At 36.7% G+C, this 20,631-nt stretch overlaps 4 protein-coding genes and 1 pseudogene across 7 annotated transcripts; 3 read left to right on the top strand and 2 right to left on the bottom strand.

Annotated features, from left to right (window-relative positions):
- LOC18605874 lies at positions 3,056-8,539 on the top strand. 4 transcript variants are annotated; one of them, XR_001927083.1, is made up of 7 exons: positions 3,057-3,174; positions 3,399-3,874; positions 4,801-6,449; positions 6,621-6,782; positions 6,919-7,096; positions 7,227-8,120; positions 8,228-8,539. XR_001927083.1 is itself a non-coding variant. In XM_018117292.1 (6 exons), exons 1-6 carry the CDS (start codon positions 3,149-3,151, stop codon positions 7,985-7,987), a joined length of 3,192 nt encoding a protein of 1,063 aa, XP_017972781.1. In that variant the 5' UTR covers positions 3,056-3,148; the 3' UTR covers positions 7,988-8,169. The 4 variants fall into 4 exon arrangements, 3 of the variants coding, with proteins under 3 accessions (XP_017972781.1, XP_017972779.1, XP_017972780.1); XM_018117292.1 differs by lacking the exon at positions 8,228-8,539 and having other exon boundaries at positions 3,056-3,174; positions 4,801-6,389; positions 7,227-8,169; XM_018117290.1 differs by lacking the exon at positions 8,228-8,539 and having other exon boundaries at positions 3,056-3,174; positions 7,227-8,169.
- Positions 9,261-10,927, top strand: LOC18605873 (peroxidase 5). Its single transcript, XM_007039157.2, has 4 exons — positions 9,261-9,570; positions 9,772-9,963; positions 10,079-10,244; positions 10,353-10,927. Exons 1-4 carry the CDS (start codon positions 9,349-9,351, stop codon positions 10,763-10,765), a joined length of 993 nt encoding a protein of 330 aa, XP_007039219.2. The 5' UTR covers positions 9,261-9,348; the 3' UTR covers positions 10,766-10,927.
- On the top strand, positions 11,746-12,640 carry LOC18605872 (annotated as a pseudogene).
- Positions 13,228-15,226, bottom strand: LOC18605871 (nascent polypeptide-associated complex subunit alpha-like protein 2). Its single transcript, XM_018118210.1, has 4 exons — positions 15,048-15,226; positions 14,853-14,964; positions 13,947-14,065; positions 13,228-13,866 (listed from the first exon to the last, which is right to left on the bottom strand). Exons 1-4 carry the CDS (start codon positions 15,129-15,131, stop codon positions 13,516-13,518), a joined length of 666 nt encoding a protein of 221 aa, XP_017973699.1. The 5' UTR covers positions 15,132-15,226; the 3' UTR covers positions 13,228-13,515.
- On the bottom strand, positions 15,959-17,177 carry LOC18605870. Its single transcript, XM_007039154.2, has 3 exons — positions 16,757-17,177; positions 16,462-16,548; positions 15,959-16,366 (listed from the first exon to the last, which is right to left on the bottom strand). The coding sequence occupies exons 1-3, from the start codon at positions 17,069-17,071 to the stop codon at positions 16,235-16,237; spliced, it is 534 nt and encodes a 177-aa protein (XP_007039216.2). The 5' UTR covers positions 17,072-17,177; the 3' UTR covers positions 15,959-16,234.

Here is a 20,631-nt window from a genome sequence, read left to right as displayed (position 1 = left end):
AAAGCAAAGTGATTCCCTAATTAGTGCCCAAATATAGATAAGATTTGGTTGATGGAAACATAATACATAAATTACTGTTTAACGATGATGGATTGATTTAATTGGTCCAGTTATGTCAGCGGCTTTTTGAATCAAGATTTACCCATTTATTTGTGAGAGAGAAAGTCTAATTAAGTTTGAATGATTAACTTAACCCATCCTAATTTGTTTTACTACATGGATTAAGAAAGGGTTGAAAATGTGATTAGTTAAAGTTAATGATTACAAATTAACGCGTAAGCTGACCCAAGTAAAAAAATGTGAAAACCAATATTCATTCCATCATTAATCACTCTAATAATTTATTGATCCATGATTACGAATATGAAAATGTGGATAATAAACCCATGGATGAAATGAAAGATTGAAGGAAAAAAACGAGGGAACCGAAAAGGTAGGTAGATCCCACTACCAGCAAGTTTACAAGCTTGGCCGCATCTTTGTCCACTTTTTTCACCTTAGCATTCAAACGCTTCATTGGGTAAGCTAAAAGTAAATTCACTTTTTTGCTTCTTAAAGGCATTATGGAATTGGAGGCCTAAAAGGAAAGGAAAAAGAAGAAACGTTTCTCTTACTCTCCATATCCAAAAGACAAAAAAATTTTAAGATCAAAGAAGATGATAAAAGTATCGACCATGGCGGAGCTGTTAGGAGAATGCACGGTGGCGCTGGCAAGGGTGACGGAGAGGCTGTTAGCACCGAGGCCAACCCTTCATTTTCGTCGGCTTACCTCTTCTTCTTCTTCTTCTGCTGCTGCTGCCACCCTGAATCAGGACTCTTCTTTCCTGGTCTACTTTTAGTATATTCTGTTGGGTTCTTATTATTTCTTTATTTTTAGTCATTTTTTTTAATCGTCATCATCAGCACTATTCTGTGTACATTTGTCGGAGTTCGTTTCTGATTCATCATCATTCTTTTCTAATGCACTGCGATTTATGTAATTTCGAGGAAACTCCTTTTTTCATGCGAGATTAATACATTGGTGTGGCCTGAATTCTAAATTATTTTCTATGCATTCACGTCCCTACTACATGTACTTTTAACTTGAACAAGCTTTCATATTATTTGCTCTTTTTGGCAAAAAGGAAAAATGATTGTGTCCGCTCAGCTGGTGATCGCTGTAAGGATAAGATATATATCTTCAAAGCATAAGCTATTACAGGCAGAAAATTGTTTTGATCTGATCGAAAGGATGAACCAATGCAGATTTATTTTTATAAATTGCTTGTTTTTGTGAATGTTAGCAGAACTGGGAATGAAAGCATGGACTATGGTAAGTAAATTACCCACAATTTTGTACCTTACTTGAAAAGGAGAATATAATTTTTTTCTTCAGTCTTCCCTTGTTAGGAGTCGGTTTATCCTAAAATTCTTCTCACTCACTATTGATTTTTGGCGTTTTTGAGTCACGACAGGGGATAATGTCAAATCTATAGTTCAAATTAAATTAGAAATGCAATAGTCCCCCATCTCCGCCAGTTCCATCCCAGCTTTCGCATTTACTTTGACAAACAACAGAAACAGAAACAAATGATAAGGAGAATTGGTTATTTTGAATTCTATGCTTCATCATTGAATTTTTGACCTTTTGCCCAATTCTAGATGAGGATAAGCCGTAGGAAGCGCGCGCTAGCTAGCGCTGCCTGATATAGGAGGCTGGACACTACTCCAATGGTTGTATTAACACGGTAAAAGAGAGCTGCATTCCCTATAAGATAAAAAGAAAACAAATCCTTTAATTACTTAGGGTTGATCAAAACCCTTTCTCTCAACTGGTATTACTTGTTGTTCAAATTAAACTGGTTTTATTAGCACATGCGGATGATGATATCTGATAACAGAGTTGATTAGTAGACAATGCATGATAATGATTCGAAATATGATCGTGATAAGAATACCAGATGTTGAGAGATGTTACTATCTAATCTCTTGTTAGATGATTTGTCAAAGTGGTCCTTCAAGCCTAAAATGTTGGGAGTTTTGAGCTGTTTATGCAAATAGCAATACAACGAATCAAATTGAAGTGGTTGGATAAGGTAATGATTCACTGTAAGTAAAGGGAGTCGAAATGTTGAAGTATAAGAGTATTTTTGAAGTGATTCCAAGTAATTATGATGGTAATCTTTAAAAAGACCATCAAAATCGCATTGAGATTGAAGGCCGACTTAGCCCTTTCTTAATTTGAGAAGAATATCCAAAGTGCCTTCAACTCGACAGCGCCCATCACATTTGCTTTACTTTTCTTCCTAGATGAGCTTGCTAACCTTCAATATGTATAATGGCGCATTTAATCTATGCCAAGGTGAGTAACATAAATATACATATGTATACCTTGAAAAATGAAAACCATAATACATATAATATATATATTGTTAAATTTGTCATCCATGATTATCCAAAACGACTACATTTTCATTCGACCATGTGTTGTAGTAGTAAAGATGTTTCATACCTTCCGATTTGTAAACCATCAACGCTTACTTAGTCTGCACTGCCATTATTAGTTCACCCAACTATTACATATAACCTTTAAAGTTTTGACATTGATTACAAACCTAAAGCTTTGAGATATTAATGGGTATTAACTGGACTAATTTCAAATTTGTACCAAATATTTGTGTGTGATTGGCAGTAATTAAATTTTCAGTTGTTTTAATAAATTAAAGTGAATTAAATTATCTTTGTTTAAGAAATGGTACTAAACAAAGGTTTCTCTACTTGGGTTGTGTCTGCAATATTAGATTATTGGACAATTAAAAGAAGTAATTTCACTCCAAATGAACCCCTCAATTGTTGGTATCCAGTTCTACGAATTGATTAGTATTATTAAATAGACAAAAACAAACTTTATTAATAAATTTATACTAATTCCCATCTAAGAGTTGGAATCTTTTTTTAAGTTTTCACTCGTACGTGCGTGTCTGACATTACAGACTAAGAAAAACAAGGAAATTAGGAAAGGATTTAAGGCCAATTTGGAGAACTCCAGGGACTTTTGGGGAAATAACGTAAAGTTGGATAAGAGGCCAATAGTCCCAAACAAGAGAAGACTCGTGCAACACCTGATCCTCAACTCTCCAAACTCAACTGTGACGGTGCTGAATTGCTGATGATGAGGCCAATTAATTCTCACTTGTAAGAATTGGGTCCTTCTCGTCTCCGTTGGTATGATCAATAAAACCGATGATAACGTTGATTTATTGACTCTATTTACTTTTTCTCATCCATACGGAGTTTGATGCCAAAATTTTCTGTCTGGAAAACTGAAATAGCTGTTGTCTTTTCTCGCAAAAGTCGGTCGGAACTTTTGTTTTGTGGGTTTTTGTTTAGATGGACTAAATTTTGAGTTTTTGAGACAGATACACGATGATGGGATTTGGGTCTTACGTTGGGAACGCTCATGGAGGAGGATCTTCAAATTTGTCAGCTTTAGCACCACCTTTCACCGTCGACCGATCCATCCCCAAACCTGCAGCTACCCCACTTGTTGATTTGGGTGAACCCTTGAATTGGCTCGATTCTAATCCTTACACTTTTAATTCACCCCAACCGGCTCAACTGCCTCAGCTGGATTTAGAGCCAACTCCCACTCCTTCCTATAACCAAAATTCGGATCTTTTTGAACCCAAAACCTATTATCCTTCCTATGTCTCACCACCCCTTCATGTGCCAACTTTCAATGAGCAGAGCTTGCCTGGCCTGGACCATACGGCTCAATGGGGCGGTGGCTTGTGGGATTGGGAGAAAGGGAAGCCGGCTCAGCTTGGTGGGAGTTTTTATTTGAAGGAGACGTCTGTAGCTCCTTCCTCCATTTACATGGATCATATCAACCTTGGTAAGTTTTCCCTTTTCTTTGGACGATATATTAATGCTATTTTTAGGTACAATTGTTTCAAAAATTTGTTTCTTTCTTTGCTTTCTTATGTTTTACTTTTGTTCCCATTGTATTTGTCTCGGATATATACATGGTACTTGCATTTGCATTACTTTCCTTTTTGTCTTGTCTATTCCATGTGCAGAATTTCAATGATCAAATGCACTTTGTGTACATGGTAAATTATTTCAATTCAGGTATTCCCCACCCCCTCCCCCCCTTTCTTGGTGATATTTTAAGCTCTCGATGACTGATCATTTCTTGTCTGCCACAAGTTTTCTGAGTTACTGCAGAGTTTCTTTGAAAGTTCTTATAGGCACGCCGAGACCAGTGTCTAAGTGAGACACTGGAATTATCCCTTCTTATTGTTAACACTCAAATTTATTAATCTGATTGATTTAGGGTTCTCTGGGTTGGCATGACTGGTCAATTTTCCTTTTATTCATATATTCTCTGACGATATTTTCTTCCCTTTCCTCCCTCTTGTTCATTCTTTTTATTAATAATGGTCTTTACATGCACTCGAAAGCTCGATGGCTGACTCATTCATTTTTTCCCGCAATACCTGGACTCATGCCTACAAAATCTTTTGATGTCTTTACTCTCCCCTCCTGCACTATTAGGCCAAAAAAATGATTCTAACCACCATGCAGGGTTGCAAATTTGATTCCTGTTACCATTTTGCTATGATCACGAAGACTTTCGAAAATGCATCTTCACCCTTTCTTGTCACCACCTCGCTTTCTAATGCTACATACTTTTGGATTGTCAAATTCGGTTTTTGGGAAAAGCAGCATGTCGGAAGGGGAGTTTACTAGAGAATGATGATAAAGGAACATTGGGTGGGATTTTACATAAACCATTTTCTATTTTGTCACTGATTGCAGGAGCTCATCCCTCCAAAAGCCTAAAGACATGCGAAGAAACTTCATATAATATTTATTCACCTAGGGAAGATCAAGCTGGGCCTGCTAATATTGAAAAGCTAGATTATAACCCTGTCCTGGGGCAAAATCCATCATTCATGCCTGTGGATTACTTGAAGACATCAGTTATCGGGTCCAGTTCAGCAATTTCTGAAGCCAACCTGCAGGCACCTCCCTTAAATCTGGTAAATTGCAAGAACAATTATGTGCAAATCAGCACTCCATATGAGAAACCTTTGAGACAGCATGGTACTACTTTAAGTGATAGTATACCTTCTGTGAAGTCTTCACCTGGGGTTGTTATTAGACCACCAGCTGTTGGTACCAGCTCTTCAGCATCAAATTCTGTTTCATTTAAAAATGTTAATACTGGCATTAATGCAACTGATACAAATTTGGCTGGCAATAATCGCTTTACTGTGAAGGAGCCTCGTTTTTTGTTTAACTTTGGTAGCAAAAATGAGTTTGACCCAATTCAACACAGCTTTCTCCTTGATGGGAATTGTTATATGTCCGGGGAATTGTCAACAAGCACTGAAAAGCTTTCAACAAGAAATATGGCCTCTAAGGATGCCTCTGATAATTTCTTCGGAGCAAAATCTGGAGTTAATTTGTCTCGAATTAGTCCAGATAATTTCAGTTTGGCATTTGAGAATAATGAAGCAGTCATTGCTGTGGAGAATTCTTTAGAGAGTTTAGATCATTACAACCCTCCTGTTGACTCACCTTGCTGGAAAGGAGCTCCAGCTTCTAATAATTCCCCATTTGGTTCTTCTGAGCCTGTTGCTGTGCAGCTTGCAAAGAAACTTGAAGCATGCGATGATTCAAATGGTCAAGTGCTTAAATTTATTTCTTCGAATACTGCTAACATGGTTAAACATCCTTCAGGAAAAGCAGGTGAAATTTTGATGTCTGATGAAAATGGGAATGTGGAAGATGGTTCAATGTCGTCTCTTAAATTGCCGCCAGTCTCTATCCCGTCTTTTAAAGAACATGAACCTGATGAAGCTGGGAAAGCAGGATCCCATAAATATAAAGCAAGTTCTGCCTGTGAGGTCAAATTCTCTGATAATGCAAGTGAATGGAAGAAAGATTATGTCTTATTCGACAAGTCAGTGGATGAGGTTGAGAAGGCATCTCACACCAGTCAACAATGTCTTGCAGAAGGTAGATTAGCTTCTAAAAATTTGTGCAGATCTGAGACTGGTGTTGCAGATCTTGAGATGAAGATAAATGATGTCTCAGGCTGTGGTTCATCTCATGTGTCATGCCATGCTGTAAAGCATTTATCGTGTGCACCATCCTCTGTAGAAGATGTTTCTACAAAGCATACTAAATTCTTAGGCAAAGAACCAGTGTCAAATAGCAGCATCAGTGTTCTGGTAGATACAATGCAGAACCTGTCAGAATTGCTTCTATATCACTGCTCCAATGAGGCATGTGAATTAAGGGAACAAGATGTCAAGTCCCTTGAAAAAGTAATCAACAATCTCGATACATGCATGTCAAAAAATATCGGACAAGAGACATTACTGAGTGAGCTACATAAGGTATGGTTCCCCATGTCAAAAAAAAATGGACAAGAGTCATTATTGAGTGAGCTACATAAGGTATGGCTCCCCGTTTTTATTTTATTTGTCTTTTTTAATTGTTGTGTAATTATCTCTAGGAATTTTGAAATGCTAAATTGTGTTTCTCTTTGCTATTATGTTTATTCCTTCGTAACTCTTTCCTGGAAATTCTTTTCTGGGTTATGACTGAGCTGAATCTTTTTTTCTCAGGGAACAAGTACGGGAAGCCCCCAGGTGGCAGCTATTGATGTTCTAAGTCAGCATACACAAGTGAAGAGGAAGCATTTTGGTAAGAAAGATGAGAAATGTTCTGAATTTGTTTCTGTCAGGAGTGGTACAGACATAAAAGTGAAAAATGATAAGATGACCCAGGTATATGATTTTTGGATTCTTTGCTCTTTACCGTGATAGAATATATTTCCTCATTTTCTTTCTATAGTAGGGAGGAAAAGGAGATGAAAATTGAAAGCAAACTTATACTGTATTTCTTTTGGTTCATAATTTGCAGGCTATAAAGAAGGTTCTTATTGAGAATTTTCATGAGAAGGAAGAGACACACCCACAAGTTCTCTTGTATAAGAATCTATGGCTTGAAGCAGAAGCTGCTTTATGCTCCATCAATTACATGGCTCGCTACAATAACATGAAGATTGAAATAGAAAAATGCAAATTGGACACAGAAAAAGGTTAAAACGTTTCTGTAAACTTCTTGGATCATGTCATTTTCATAACAAATTTTTTAGAATTATCTGTTAACAATCCTTGACTCTTTCATTTGGCTATCTGATTTTTGTTTTACCTGTTGTCTTGATTCAGATTTGTCAGAAGACACACCAGATGAGGACAAAATCTCAAGGTCTAAATTATCTGCTGATCTAGACACCAATAAGAAATTAACAGCAATAGCTGAGAGTGCACCAACCCTAGATGTTTCTAACCAAAATTTTCCTATAGCAAGCTCCAGCAACCATGCTGATGATGTCACAGCCAGATTTCATGTACTAAAACACCGGCTTAACAATTCATATTCTGTTCATACTAGAGATGCGGATGAACTCTCGAGCTCAAAGCTTTCTTTAGATTTGGATGCGGTTGACAAATTGGCAACTGAAGTAAAGGATAGCTCAACCTCAAGTCTGCAAACCCAAGACTCCCCTCTACCAGGAACAGCCTGCCATACAGATGATGTTGAAGCCTCCATCATGACTAGGTTGCATATCCTGAAAAGCCGAGGCAATGTCGATCTGGATTCCAATGAGATGGAGCAGAAACCACTGCCAGAGGTTGTTGATCTTGGATTTGCAGGAAAGAAAAAGCAAATACCCATTGATGAAGACACAGCAGATGATGGAGTTTTGGGTTTTAATTTGGAATCTGTCTCACAGAACCAAGTGGTTGACTATGCTGGAGAACAGTCAGTTGTGAAGGATTTTCATCTATGTGTCAAGCATGATTGCACAATACAGTCTCCCAAGAGCACCAGGCTTGGAAATCAACTCTCTGCAGGCTGGTATGACAGCTGTTCTTCAGACTGGGAGCACGTATTGAAGGAGGAGCTCTCAGGACAGAACAGTTGAACCTAAATTTGTTCCAGGCTGTACCCTATGGTGAATGATATCTTGTTTCCCGGTAAACATTTGTATAAAGTGTGTGGAACACCAACTATGAGTTGCTTAGAACTTGACTGCTCTCCAACCTTGTAAAAAGCTGGTAAAAACTTATTTCGTATAAACCTTTATACTTCTTTCTTTTCTTGTTTGATTTGGGTAACCTTTTCCTTAAAGCTTTTCAATTCTACTTGGTGTCTTGTCTGCCAGCGAGGAAATGTATTCTTGTTTGAAGTGGTGTCCGGCTGTTCATCTTGGTATTGGTCTATTTAAGGTAACGCAGAAAATTACAGGATGCTACTGCACACTTGGATATCAGCTGCTGCGGATGCATGGTGCAGTGAGAATCAAGGCTGATTCCATGGCATCATTCTGTTAAATAATACGATGCACAAGCAAATTTGTTATAACACGATAGGTGTTTTTAAAATTTGTTTGAAGAATGATGAAGCTTTCCGGAGCAAAACAAGTGAAGAGCAGGAAAAGAAAAATAAAGATTGGGTTTTCTATATTTTAATACAATTGCAGTTGCACATCCAATGTTTTACAGCTTCCCCTATTCTCAGATTGGAAAACGTTTTGAATATTGCTGCATACCATAACGATTTCGAATTTGGCATATGGTACTAGATACGTAGTTCCGGGAAATCTCATATTGCTGCGTCCACCAATGAGCAACTAATTGGAAGAATCAAAAGAAACTCACAAATTTTATTTTGGAAATTACATTCTTTCTTTCCTAGAGTAGCTGTATTTAAACTACCAGTTTATTTAGGGGCTTTTTTTTTTTGGAAAGGCTATTTAGAGGCTTTTTACACTAAACTTAAAAACATTAAAGTAAATTTGGAAACTTAATATATCAGAGTAAACGTAGTATTATTAAATAATGAACTATTATGTATACACTATATATATATATATATATATATATATATATATAACACGGTAATAATTCATTGAATTTTCTTGTATTCAAGTCAAATTATTGATATTTAACTCCGAATTTAATCCATTTCTCGCGTGAAAACTGCTAATTGGCTTCATTATTATACAATCAAAATTTGTCTTGCTATCATCAAAAAACCCACTCCAGTTGTCGTTTCTCTCTAATTTCTCTGAAGTGCGGGTGCCAATGATGTTCGGCCCGTCAAAGTGACAATGACATTCCAGAGCATTGCCTCTTCACATGCCACTACTTTATCACTCAAGATAATCCTCTAATTAAAACATTTTTTAACCGTGAGAATTATAAATTCATTAGTCTTCAACTATAAGTAGCTGTGTGACGATGTTGGGTGCATAACAATTGAAGCCTAAAAGATCTGTTAGAGATGATTAAGATGAGTCCAAGGAAGCTTACTCGAGTCTTTACGATTTTGGCTGTGGTTTTGTTTTGTCAGAGTGTTCATTCCCAGCTTCAAATAGGATTTTATAGAGATACTTGCAGCTTAGTAGAATTCATTGTCAAAGAAGAGGTGACGAAAGCGTTTATTAAGGAAAGAGGAGTGGCGGCTGGTCTCATGAGAATGCATTTTCATGATTGCTTTGTTAGGGTGAGTTGAATACGTCACTTGTTTTTTAGCTTCTGACCTAACTAGCTTGAACTATATTCAGAGCTTCCTTTCTGCAAATACGTCCTTCAATAGCAAATATCAGCCTGGGACAGTGGACACATATAGCTACATACTGAGGGAGTATAGCTCTTATAATTCTTTCTGCACAATAGACTAATTCACTTTTTATCTGGATCATAGGGCTGTGACGGATCAGTGCTACTGGATTCCACTCCCCCCAGCACAGCAGAGAAAGACTCCTTTGCCAATAACCCTAGTTTACGAGGATATGAAGTCATAGACAATGCAAAGGCTAGACTGGAAGCTGTTTGCAAAGGAGTAGTTTCCTGCGCTGATATAGTTGCATTTGCAGCAAGGGACAGCATAGAGATAGTATGCACGCATAATTTTACTTTGAGTTGATACAAATCTAGCTAGGAAAGTTGGAATTAAATAAGCAACGTTGCTAAAATTTGTGACACTTTTTTCTTGTAAAATTTTCGTGCAGACTGGAGGACTTGGCTATGATGTCCCTGCTGGAAGAAGAGATGGCAGAACTTCCCTTGCCTCAGAGATAATAGGAAACCTACCTCCCCCAACATTCAATGTCAGCCAACTGACACAGATGTTTGCAAAAAAAGGCTTTACCCAAGAGGAAATGGTTACACTCTCTGGTAATTAACATTTATCTTGAAACTTCGTGTTGCAAATAGATTCAACAATTAAAGCACATTGATGCTATATTGAGAAACTTATGGATCAAATAATGCTACGGTCAACAGGAGGACACACCATTGGGCGATCTCACTGCACTTCATTCAGTAACAGATTATACAATTTCAGCGGGACAGATATGCAGGACCCGAGTTTAGATCCTAGGTATGCGGCTATGTTGAAGCAGCAATGCCCACAGGGTAACAAGGATACTAATCTGGTGGTGCCGATGAACCCGTCTAGTCCAAGCATCACCGATGCAGGTTACTACGTTGATATCCTGGCAAACAGGGGCTTGTTCACGTCAGACCACACTCTGCTTACAAACCCAGCTACAGCAAACCAAGTGACTCAAAATGCAAGGAATCCTATGCAGTGGAGGGCCAAATTTGCAGCAGCAATGGTGAAGATGGGCCAGCTGGAGGTCTTGACAGGAACCGCGGGAGAGATTCGAGCCAACTGTAGGGTGATCAACGGCTAGAGATGGGAATCGAAAGTGTGATGGAGTTAAAAACGTAAACTTCAAGCTTAAAGCTGGATGTGACATAGTTTTCGTTTGTTAGGTAGTCTAATTGCACTAGAAAATCGTTTGTTTGTGAAAACTTTATTGATGGAAAATGACAGCATTTTTATTTTTTGAAAAGTGATAAATATTATTGAATCAAAAGTTAGAATGTCATAACAAGTCTTGATCCGAATTAGAAAAAGACTCCTCTTGAGATAAAAAGAGTAACTTTCGTAAAGTAGTAACTCAGTGCACAGAAGAGGGCGGGCTGCTCCAAAAGCAATTGGCAGCACAGACATAACAACTAAGCCCATGAAGCACCTAAGCTAATGCATCAGAAACAAAAAGAGTTCAATCCCTCAAAACCACCGGTACAAACAAACCCAAAACTAACAAAAACAAGCAGCCACAAGATCCAGGCCCATGCAGCCATATTATCAGCTAATACAAGGGAAAACCGCCCCCCCTAATTTTGGATTTTGCACTGAGACTCCGTCAAAAGGTCCTTTTTGAATACTAGTACTTACTTTGCATGAGTAAAGGCATATGTTTATTTTTAATAAAAAAATTCAAAAATTTATTATTAAATAAAATATGAACCTTTTGTCTTTGGAGACCAAATATGAACCATCTTTTCAAATCTAATATTGTGCATAAAATCTTGTCTAAATTCTGAACTATCACAAGAAAACATGAACTAAATTTGGTTAAATATAGAAGTAGATAACGAAATTTTGCCAGCAAAATTCATCAAATAATTTTTGTTACCAAATCTTAATTCTCATGTGAGGTATAGGATTGGCGACAAGCCAGCCAATGCATCTGCTGGGTTTCAATGAATCATGGGTTGATTTGAGCTGATATCCTAAGCCTTCCTAAGACAAATCAAAAATAGAAAGATACATACAGCATTCACTCCACGCTTCAAAGGGAAAAGTTGAGTGCTTGTCCGATTCATGATGTGCAATGCCAAGGAAGAATGGGGGAAATGGGAACGTCAACCCTGAAACATTAGCTCTCATACTTGTCAGAATCCCAGCTGAGCAAAGAGTGGCAACCGCCTCTTTGGTCTGCAAGTCCTCGATGTCATGTGTATTGGGTCCTGTCGACTGTTGTTTTGATGTTGAATAGTGAAACAGCAATGCCCCAGCCCAAAATCCCTGACTTCTGCCTAGGAAGAAGTACTCTTGAAACTGATTCATCTATCAGTAAGCATGATGAATCATGCACTGTGAACCAAGTCACAGTTACAATGCTAGATGCCAGGTAGTGAAAATCCCGGCCTCATCTAGGGTGTTTGTGTATCTCAAAAAAGTTGCCCTCGTTCATTCTGTTGGATTTTCATGACAGCCTCAGCTGTAATTTTTGTGCCAGTTTTGGGTATTGATGAAACTATGGTGGTGTTAAACTTATTAATACAGTATATTCTTTTTAGTTTCATATTTAAAAAGAAAAAAACCTGTCTTTAGCATCAGCTATTGTTTGAAGTTTACTCAGGTAAGCATTGAAGCAATGGGGAAGAACCGCAAGTCCTTGATTTAGTTGAAGAGAAATATGCCCCAACCAGAATTGGAGAGGTAATGGTCATAACTGATACAATGCCAATGCTCCAGCATCGTCAGATTGGTTTTGGGCTGTCTTGGTGAGTGTGGTCTTGATGCCATCCCTGCCAAGTGTATGGCCCTCACCTGCCTTGATATCCAAGGATTTTGGAATGTGAAGCTGGAAGGTGAGTTGGAGGACAGGCGCCTGCAACTGTTGGCTTTTAAGAGCCTCTGGATTTATGAAATGATTACTGATAGCGATGAACAAGCTGATGACGAGGAATATCGTTCCTCAGATTCAGAATAGAATATCTTGTTTCTTTATCCAGGCTAGCCGCTTTGTGCAAGGTGTTTTTGTTTCTTTTTGTTGGACCAGCATCTCGCTCACAGTCATAGCAACATAGATGAATACGCACTTACCCAGAAAACTTGATTCACTAGACATTATAGTGCAGGTGATCTTTTGCTTCTTGTGCAGATACTTCCAATTTTAATAGAATTGACACCCTGAAAGAAATCAAAGTTCACTAGCTGTATTTTTTTGCCCTTTGTTTCTGTGAGTATAATGATTTGTAATCATCCTTTTTTTGTTTGTTCGGTTTTAATGGTAATTCTCAAGGAAAGCTAGTAAGTCATAACTGAACTAACCACAAAGTTTCTTAATGAAAAAGCTCATCATTGGTGGCCTCCGCTGATGTCCCTTCAATGAAAATTTAGTTCACCAATAAAAGAAATGAGATCCCTAAAATAGGTGGATATTAAAATTTCTCTGGAAACAGATTGACATTTATCTTCCTTTCATTTTTACATCCCTTTTGCCCACATCGGGATACACTAGCAAGAAAAAATCAATTCCCATTTTCCACAAGCTTGCAGCACAAGCATTGAACTAGATACTCAATATCAAATCATATTCTGATTCAGTAACTTCATAGTTCTCAACCGCAAAAAATCAGTTTAATCAAGTTGCAAAAACTCCTTATAGAAAAGGGCAAGCAATCAGTCACAGAAACGCTGATCATGAGTCGTGAGAAAATTGTCCAAAACTTGTTAAAAGTGAAAGGATAACCTAGCCACCCAGTAGATGGTAAGCCAGATCGACTACAACAACTAAAATGTTGACTCTAGTTCCAAGAACTCATTGACAGAATTTGAGAGCGCAAGTAAGACAACAGAGACCACCTAAGTGGTAAGCTCCATAATAGCACTAACAATGTCCCCATTGTGAGTCTTGAGTGCCTTGACAGCTTTGCTCCTTGATACCCCGGCCTGTGTCATGACCAAGTCAATGTCCCTAGGCTCTACCCCAGTCTCATCAATTTCTTCCTCTTCCTCCTCAGCTGGTGCTCCAGCAGCTGCTGTGGAGGTGTCAGATTTTGCCATCACAGATCCCATGTCTGGCATCCTGAACTGCTGGGCAGCTTGTGTCTGTAGCTGAGAGCTCAAATCCTCTATCTTAGCCTCACCAAAAATGACATACGTCTCAGAATTTGGGCTCTTGAAGACATCAGGTTTTGAGATGAAAAAGAGTATCTGAATCCAAGAGAAACTAGGTTATATTACCATTAATCAGGTAGCTCAATTACTTGAAAAGAAAATCAGAGAATTCATACATTCTTGGTTCTCTTTATGGTAACCCTGCTGACACCAGTAACAGGTTTCATGCCCAGCTTTAACATTGCCTTCCGACTCTTCTTCTCACTTCTGCTTTGCTTTGAACCTCCATTAGCACCTGCAACCAATATTCCAAGCAACAAATAAGGACAGTATAGAAAAATCCACACAATTGACTTTTGATAAGACAATTTAGTTAAAAAGAAAGTCAGAAATAACACCATATACATATGGCATTATAGCCAAACAATACACAAGCAAATAGAGGAATGTTGGCATGCATAGCAACTACCAGATCAGATATCCACAAAATAGTGAGCATTGCAACTAATTGCAAGCCAACAAGAGATGTCAGCTACTCAAAGCTAACAAAATCGCACGAACCAGAAGATTTATTCTAATTCTGAAGACTGAGAACCAAGCTATGCAGTTGGTCCTAGAATGAAATCCAACTCTAGAGGATGTCGTAATAGAGAACCCATAAGCAGAAATCAACAAATAAAAAAATTTTACAGTTTCCAAGATTACGAAAGAATTCCAGAAAATGCAATTGCACAGACTTTCAACCATGCGATTTCAGAAGCCGTCAGAAAATTCTCAATAAGTTCATCTCATACTAGAAAATAAGTAATCACCCAAGCAGAAATTTTAAGCATATAAAGAGCCCAAATTCCAAAAAAACGATAGAGCAAAATTTTCCCTAAATCATAAAGTATCACTCAGATGACTGCAGCAGTGTTAATACCGAAATGAAAATAAAGATTTGAAGCCAAACAAAGTTCTGAGAAAAAAAAACTAATAAAACAAATGTATCGAAATCTGCCCGACAATCCAAGCAAAGAAAAGAAGTAAAAAACGAAATGAATAAAGTAATAACTTAGGGGGAAAGTAATAATGAGAGAAACCTTGAGCACCATCCTCCTTGTCATCGTCCTCGTCATCCTCATCCTCGTCATCATCCTCATCATCTTCTTTCTCATCTTCCTTGACGTCCTCAACCACAGCCTCCTCCTCGCTCTGCAGATGATACTATATTAATTTAAAAAAAAAACAAAAAACACGGAAATGAAAGGATAAAATAAATGAAATGATGGATAAACCATGGGCAGCTTCTGGGGTTCCTCAGTAGAAGGAACCTGCTCAGTCTCAGGCTGGGCGGCTTCAACCACAGGAGCTGGCGACATGCTTCTTTTCGTCAGATAGGGTTTAGCCGAATAAGGTAAATGAAAATCGTAAGGATAATAATCAGAGAGAATGTTCTACAGTCTTTAACCTCCCGTGAGGTTTTGTTTCTGGTGATAAGGGTTTCTCCTTCATTGGGCTGCCCTTTAGGCCCGTTTTGAGGACCCCTACTGGTAGTTCTCAGCAAATGAAGTCCCAGGCCCGACCTGAAAATAAAATTGCCCAGCCCACCCTTGGAAATGCCTTGTAGTTGTAGGAATAAGGTTTTCTGGCAGAATTGGACGCTAGTAAATATAAGCTTGTCTATGGCAAATAAGAGAGCATGACAGGGTGGATCAAATTACATAATACTAGCATTTATAGTAGTAGTACTAGCAAATAAATTACTCAAGTTCAACTATGATTAGTCAGCTCATCATTATACATACTTCTTTAGTCATTTGAGAGAGAGAGAGAAAGAGGACTGTACTAAATTCCCTCTTGTAAAGAAAGGAGTAACCATTTTCAAAGTTAGTAAAGGACTGCTACATCACGAGGGTATTGGAAGGATTCAAAAATAAGGGCAGAGATTTTTCCCACGAGAAAACATCAAGTCTTGTGTTTGTCAACTGTCTATCAAGCATTCAAGAATAACTCCTGGTTGAACCTTGGAAGGATCTCTGAGGAAAGAACTTTCCGTAGAAGCAACCAGACCTCTTGGGTGAAAGGCGTGAGAAGGACTTTTAAGTCAACAACTTACAATCTGCTTAATTCTTTCAACATTTCCCTGGTTTCAAATGCTATGGCAGTAAATAAACCCAAACAGAGAGAACAGCTACCAAGCTTAATGTTAAAGAAATAATAGAGCTTTGTGGTCGAATTCTTCAACCACAATTTAACAATGAAATTCCTTAATTCAAAATGAGTACTTGTGTTTCATGCACTATACAAAATTTTTGTCCATCCTTTACAAAATATAACATTTTAAACCACCTAAAATAGTACCCATCTCTGTTTAGACATTGACATGGCATACCAGAAGCCTATTTCTAGTGTGGGCAAAAACCAAACCCTAAGCATGAGTGCGGGGTGTTGAAGGAACCCAGGCATAGAATGGAGAGCATCTTCATAATTTAGAAGGCCGAACTTTCAGTCTCGATTTTCTTTGAAACTTCCAATCATCAACATGCTCTGAAGCATGACAATGTGTCATCCAATTCCCACACGGAGCAGCTGAGTCACACACATAGCAGTAACACTGCATTGAATAAACCAAATCAGAATTCTTCAATGTCAATGCTCAAGTTAGTCCAAAATTAAAGTAAAAAGAGTCGTTTTTAAAAGTGTTTTTACCTGGTGACAATGTCGCTCGTGAGGTGTAGCATCAAAGTGAAATTGCAGACAAAGATGCCTTGAATGTGGATAATCTCTACAAGCCAACTAACCAGAGACAAGAAGAAAGACAAAGATAAGCATTGCCGTTAGGGTTTGGATCGTAAAATAGCAATAACAACCGGAACCGAATTGAACGACTTTTAACTCCCTGTTTTACTCTAGTAAGTGTAAATTTCCTCAGCAACTAAGCAAACCATGTTCGCAAGGAAGGGAATTTAAAGAAGAGCATGCAACAAAAGAAATAAAGAAAAACCTGGCCCTTCTCAGCCACGACAGAGAGATCAACATCATCGCCGTCGTTGGTGGCGGACAGCATGGCAATATCAACTGAATCGAAAGGGTTAAAATCAAGAATAAAGCAATCCTCCATCTCCTCAATGCGCTTCATGTCCATGTTCTTCTTCAAACAAAATATGGGTCTCAGGGGACTCCCATCCTCCTCTTCCTTCTCCTGTTTACGTTTCAGGTTTTGTAACCACTTATCTTTGACTGCCGGTGAAGGTGATATCTCTATCACCTCCTTTTCCCCCATTGGTTTCCTTCTGTTTGGTTTTCGTCTCCTTGCCATTAACCTAGGCGGATCGTAATCACACTGTACTGGAGCTTAAAATCCTGAACATCCCAATTTGAAAAAGCAACCGTTGGCTTTCCCCAAATATAACCTCGTAAAAGAGAAACGCCGACGTTTGGATGCTCTAATTGTGACCATCTCTCTATGTTTCATGAAACATAGAGTTATCCTTTTCTAGGCACAAAATTCGTTAAAAAGTTTTAAATGGGACTAACGTTTTTTATCTAAGAAATTTGTTTAATTCTTAAACTTGTAGATTTTAAGAATTACATATTTTAAGCTCTAACTGTTCTCCGAGAAAGATTATACCCAATAATAAGGCGACTTTAATTGACTAAAAAAAAGGCTTTAAACTAACATTGTATATATTTAATGAATTAGAGTTTTTTTCTTTACATAAATAGCTCTGAATTTAAAATTTATCCATTTCATTCAATAAGATAATTCCAAATATTTATGTCTTAATATAAAGTTTGAAATATTGAAGTAACTTATCTAATTTAATTTTTTAAAAAAATTTACGTATATTAAAAATTATTTTTAAATAAATTAATTGGTTGACACCCGTATAACTTAATTGTTTGACACATGATAGTTTGATTTGAGTTGAATTCAAGTTCATGAGAAATTTCAGACTAATTTTGAACTTTTTGAATTTATATTTCTTAGGGCTTAAACCTTCACTATTTTTATTCTGGTTTTATATTTTTGGACTTTTTTTCATTTTAAGTTGATTGGGCTCACAGCATTGCAGGACCTTTCTTTAGTAATCTATTAAAAATTCTCTGAATTATTTTAAAATTTTTAAATAAATCTTTATTTTTATATTCTAATAAATCAAATCTCTACATTTTTATTTTAAACCAAATAAACTTTTACAATAAAAATTTCACTAAGATTTCATTAAAAGTCTTCTATTAAAATGTCATTTGTCATTTTATTCTTATATGATGTTGATATAAAGATTGAAAATATCACGTATTGGCGTACTACATCATCATCTTATAACATGTTAAACATGTTATAATATAAAATTTTTTTTAATAATTCAAAAAGTTTTTTAAATATCATACCAAAAGAAGAATCAAACAACATAAATTGCCGTTTACGGCGTAGGCTACTACATTCATTTGCCACCCAACGCCTGGTTAAAAGGCAGGAAACTCAACACTCAAAACTGGACAAAAATTGATTGGGCATTCATATATCAGATCAAGCAACGATATGGTACGCCAAAGCCCATCTGGGCGCCATCTTCTCCAGAGCAAAGCCCAAGCGCGTAATTGGATTGATTCCGGAGAAAATGAAAATCATTCACGTATAAGCCCGAATGATTGAGAAACTGTTTCTTATAATACTTCTAAAATTGGCTAAATCGGAAATGACCCATTTAAGCATTCATTGTGGGAATATTCATAACCGAAAATTGATTGATGAATGAAGTAATAACTTATGATAGCTACATTTGACTTCCCAAATGTAGATTGTAGTTTAAATTTGTCACTCTCATTTCATATATTAAAAAAAATATACAATTAAGAAAGCTTTTAATATCAAATAAGACTCACTTTTTCCTACGACATAGTCAAAGAAAACTTTGTTTTTAAAAAAGAAAAAAATATTGATCAGAAAGACCATTTTCCTGATGCCGGCCTTGATGGCTTCTTGATCAGAAAGACGAGGAAAGAAGTTACACTCCTTTTTCACAGTGCGTGTCCAAAAAAGGGTTTTACAATTATAATTGGACGTCGTTGGTCCACTACAAATAATTGATGTTTAATGCTTTTGGTGAGAAGCATATACTTTCACTTTCAACTGTACATTATCACACTTAAAAAGTACTGATTTTCAAAGAAGATAGACCGTGATGCTCATGTCAACATTATATCATCATATTCATAGTAGCATATATAGCAAATTGCGGAATGAATAAATTACCCCCATCAAAATTTAATTTCCTTCCACATGAGTGAAGAAACTATTTTTTTACTATTAATGGATAGAAGGTAGATGGCATAATGTCTAAAAAAGTTTTTAAATTATTTTAAAAAATTTAAATAAGTTTTTCTATTTTTATTACATTTAATCAAATTTTTATATTTTTATTTTGAATCAAATAAGTTTTGTACTTTTATTTTTAATCAAATAAACTCTTATAATTAATAATTACTTTAGTCAAAATGTTATTTTCATTTTAATATTTGATAACTTTAGGGTATAGAGTTATCTTATACATCTTTAGAACTTGAATTGAACTAAGTCTTTTAATTTTAAGTAATTCTTATGTGGTTTTCATACTTTTTAATAGTAATTTAATTTATGTGGTGATAATTTTCATTTACACAATTTTAGTGAATTTTTACTTAAAATCTCTCATTTCAGCCTCTAACTACTTAATCTTTTGGTATTAAAGGATATGCAAGGACTCAAAACTCAAATCAGCAATTAAGGGTGCAAATTGGCTTCAAAAGATTTCTAAACATGTTGCAATATTTAGAGTGTAACTCAAGCTACAGAAGTCCAATTAAAGTGATTCCTAGACCGATGGAAAGCTAAAAGGAAGAGCTACAACTTTGATGTTCAGCATTTCACCTAGATTGAAAGGAATCATGGCTAAAAATGCAGCTGAAAAGTGAGACTGTAGCAAACTGCACCAAGCAAGTCAGAGACTTTCTCGCTACAGCGAGATTGCATGTTGGATACAGTGTGAAAAGGTAGAAAAAAAGCCCCCAAGTCAAAGAGTTTCTCACTACAGTGAGAATACATGTTGGCTACAATGAGAAATAAGGCAAAATTAGGCTTTAAGTCAAAAGGATTTTGGCTGCAACAAGAATCCATTTTCGTTGCAGTGAGAATACGTCATTTAATGAATATCCTGTACAAGTTTCTAAGTTAAGGCTGAAAGAAAAGGGGTGAAACTACATGTTTTTGTGCTGAGAAACCAAAGGGATTCAAATACCATTTTGGGCAAAAGGAGGCTAAAATCAAAAAGGGACAAAAGGAGGGAATCAAGAGTTGAGAATCATCAAAAAGCTGTAGCAAAAAGTTTCTCACACTAGATTGATTTTTTCTCTCTAACTCTTTTTGTAAAAAAAAAATATTTTGCTAAGATGTGTATTTGTCTCTGTAGACACTCAAATAAAATAAAAAAATTAAAAAAATTAAATTAAATTAAATCAAATTAAATAAATAAATAAAATAAAAATAAATAAAAATAATAATAAAAAATAATAAAAAAAAAGGCTGGCGGCTCTTTGTCATGGTCAGATGTACCAACGGAGGATGATGCGAGCATACGAGAAAAAAGTTCATCCCAGGCAGTTCCGAGAAGGAGAGTTGGTTCTCAAGAGAATACTCCCTAATCAAACTGATTTTCGGGGAAAATGGATGTCGAATTGGGAAGGGCCATACGTGATAAAGAAGGCTTTTTCAGGAGGAGCTTTGATTTTGGCTTACATGGATGGGGGAGAGATCTGCTTAATCCAATAAATGCGGATGCGTTGAAGAAGTACTATGCCTAACAAAAAAAAAAAAAAAAAAAAAAAAAAAAACCGAAG

The sequence above is a fragment of the Theobroma cacao genome, chromosome 3, assembly GCF_000208745.1.
Source record: "Theobroma cacao cultivar B97-61/B2 chromosome 3, Criollo_cocoa_genome_V2, whole genome shotgun sequence".
Classification (NCBI taxonomy): domain Eukaryota; kingdom Viridiplantae; phylum Streptophyta; class Magnoliopsida; order Malvales; family Malvaceae; genus Theobroma; species Theobroma cacao.
Note: the sequence above shows the minus strand (reverse complement) of the source record. Positions and strands in the feature narration are given on the sequence as shown.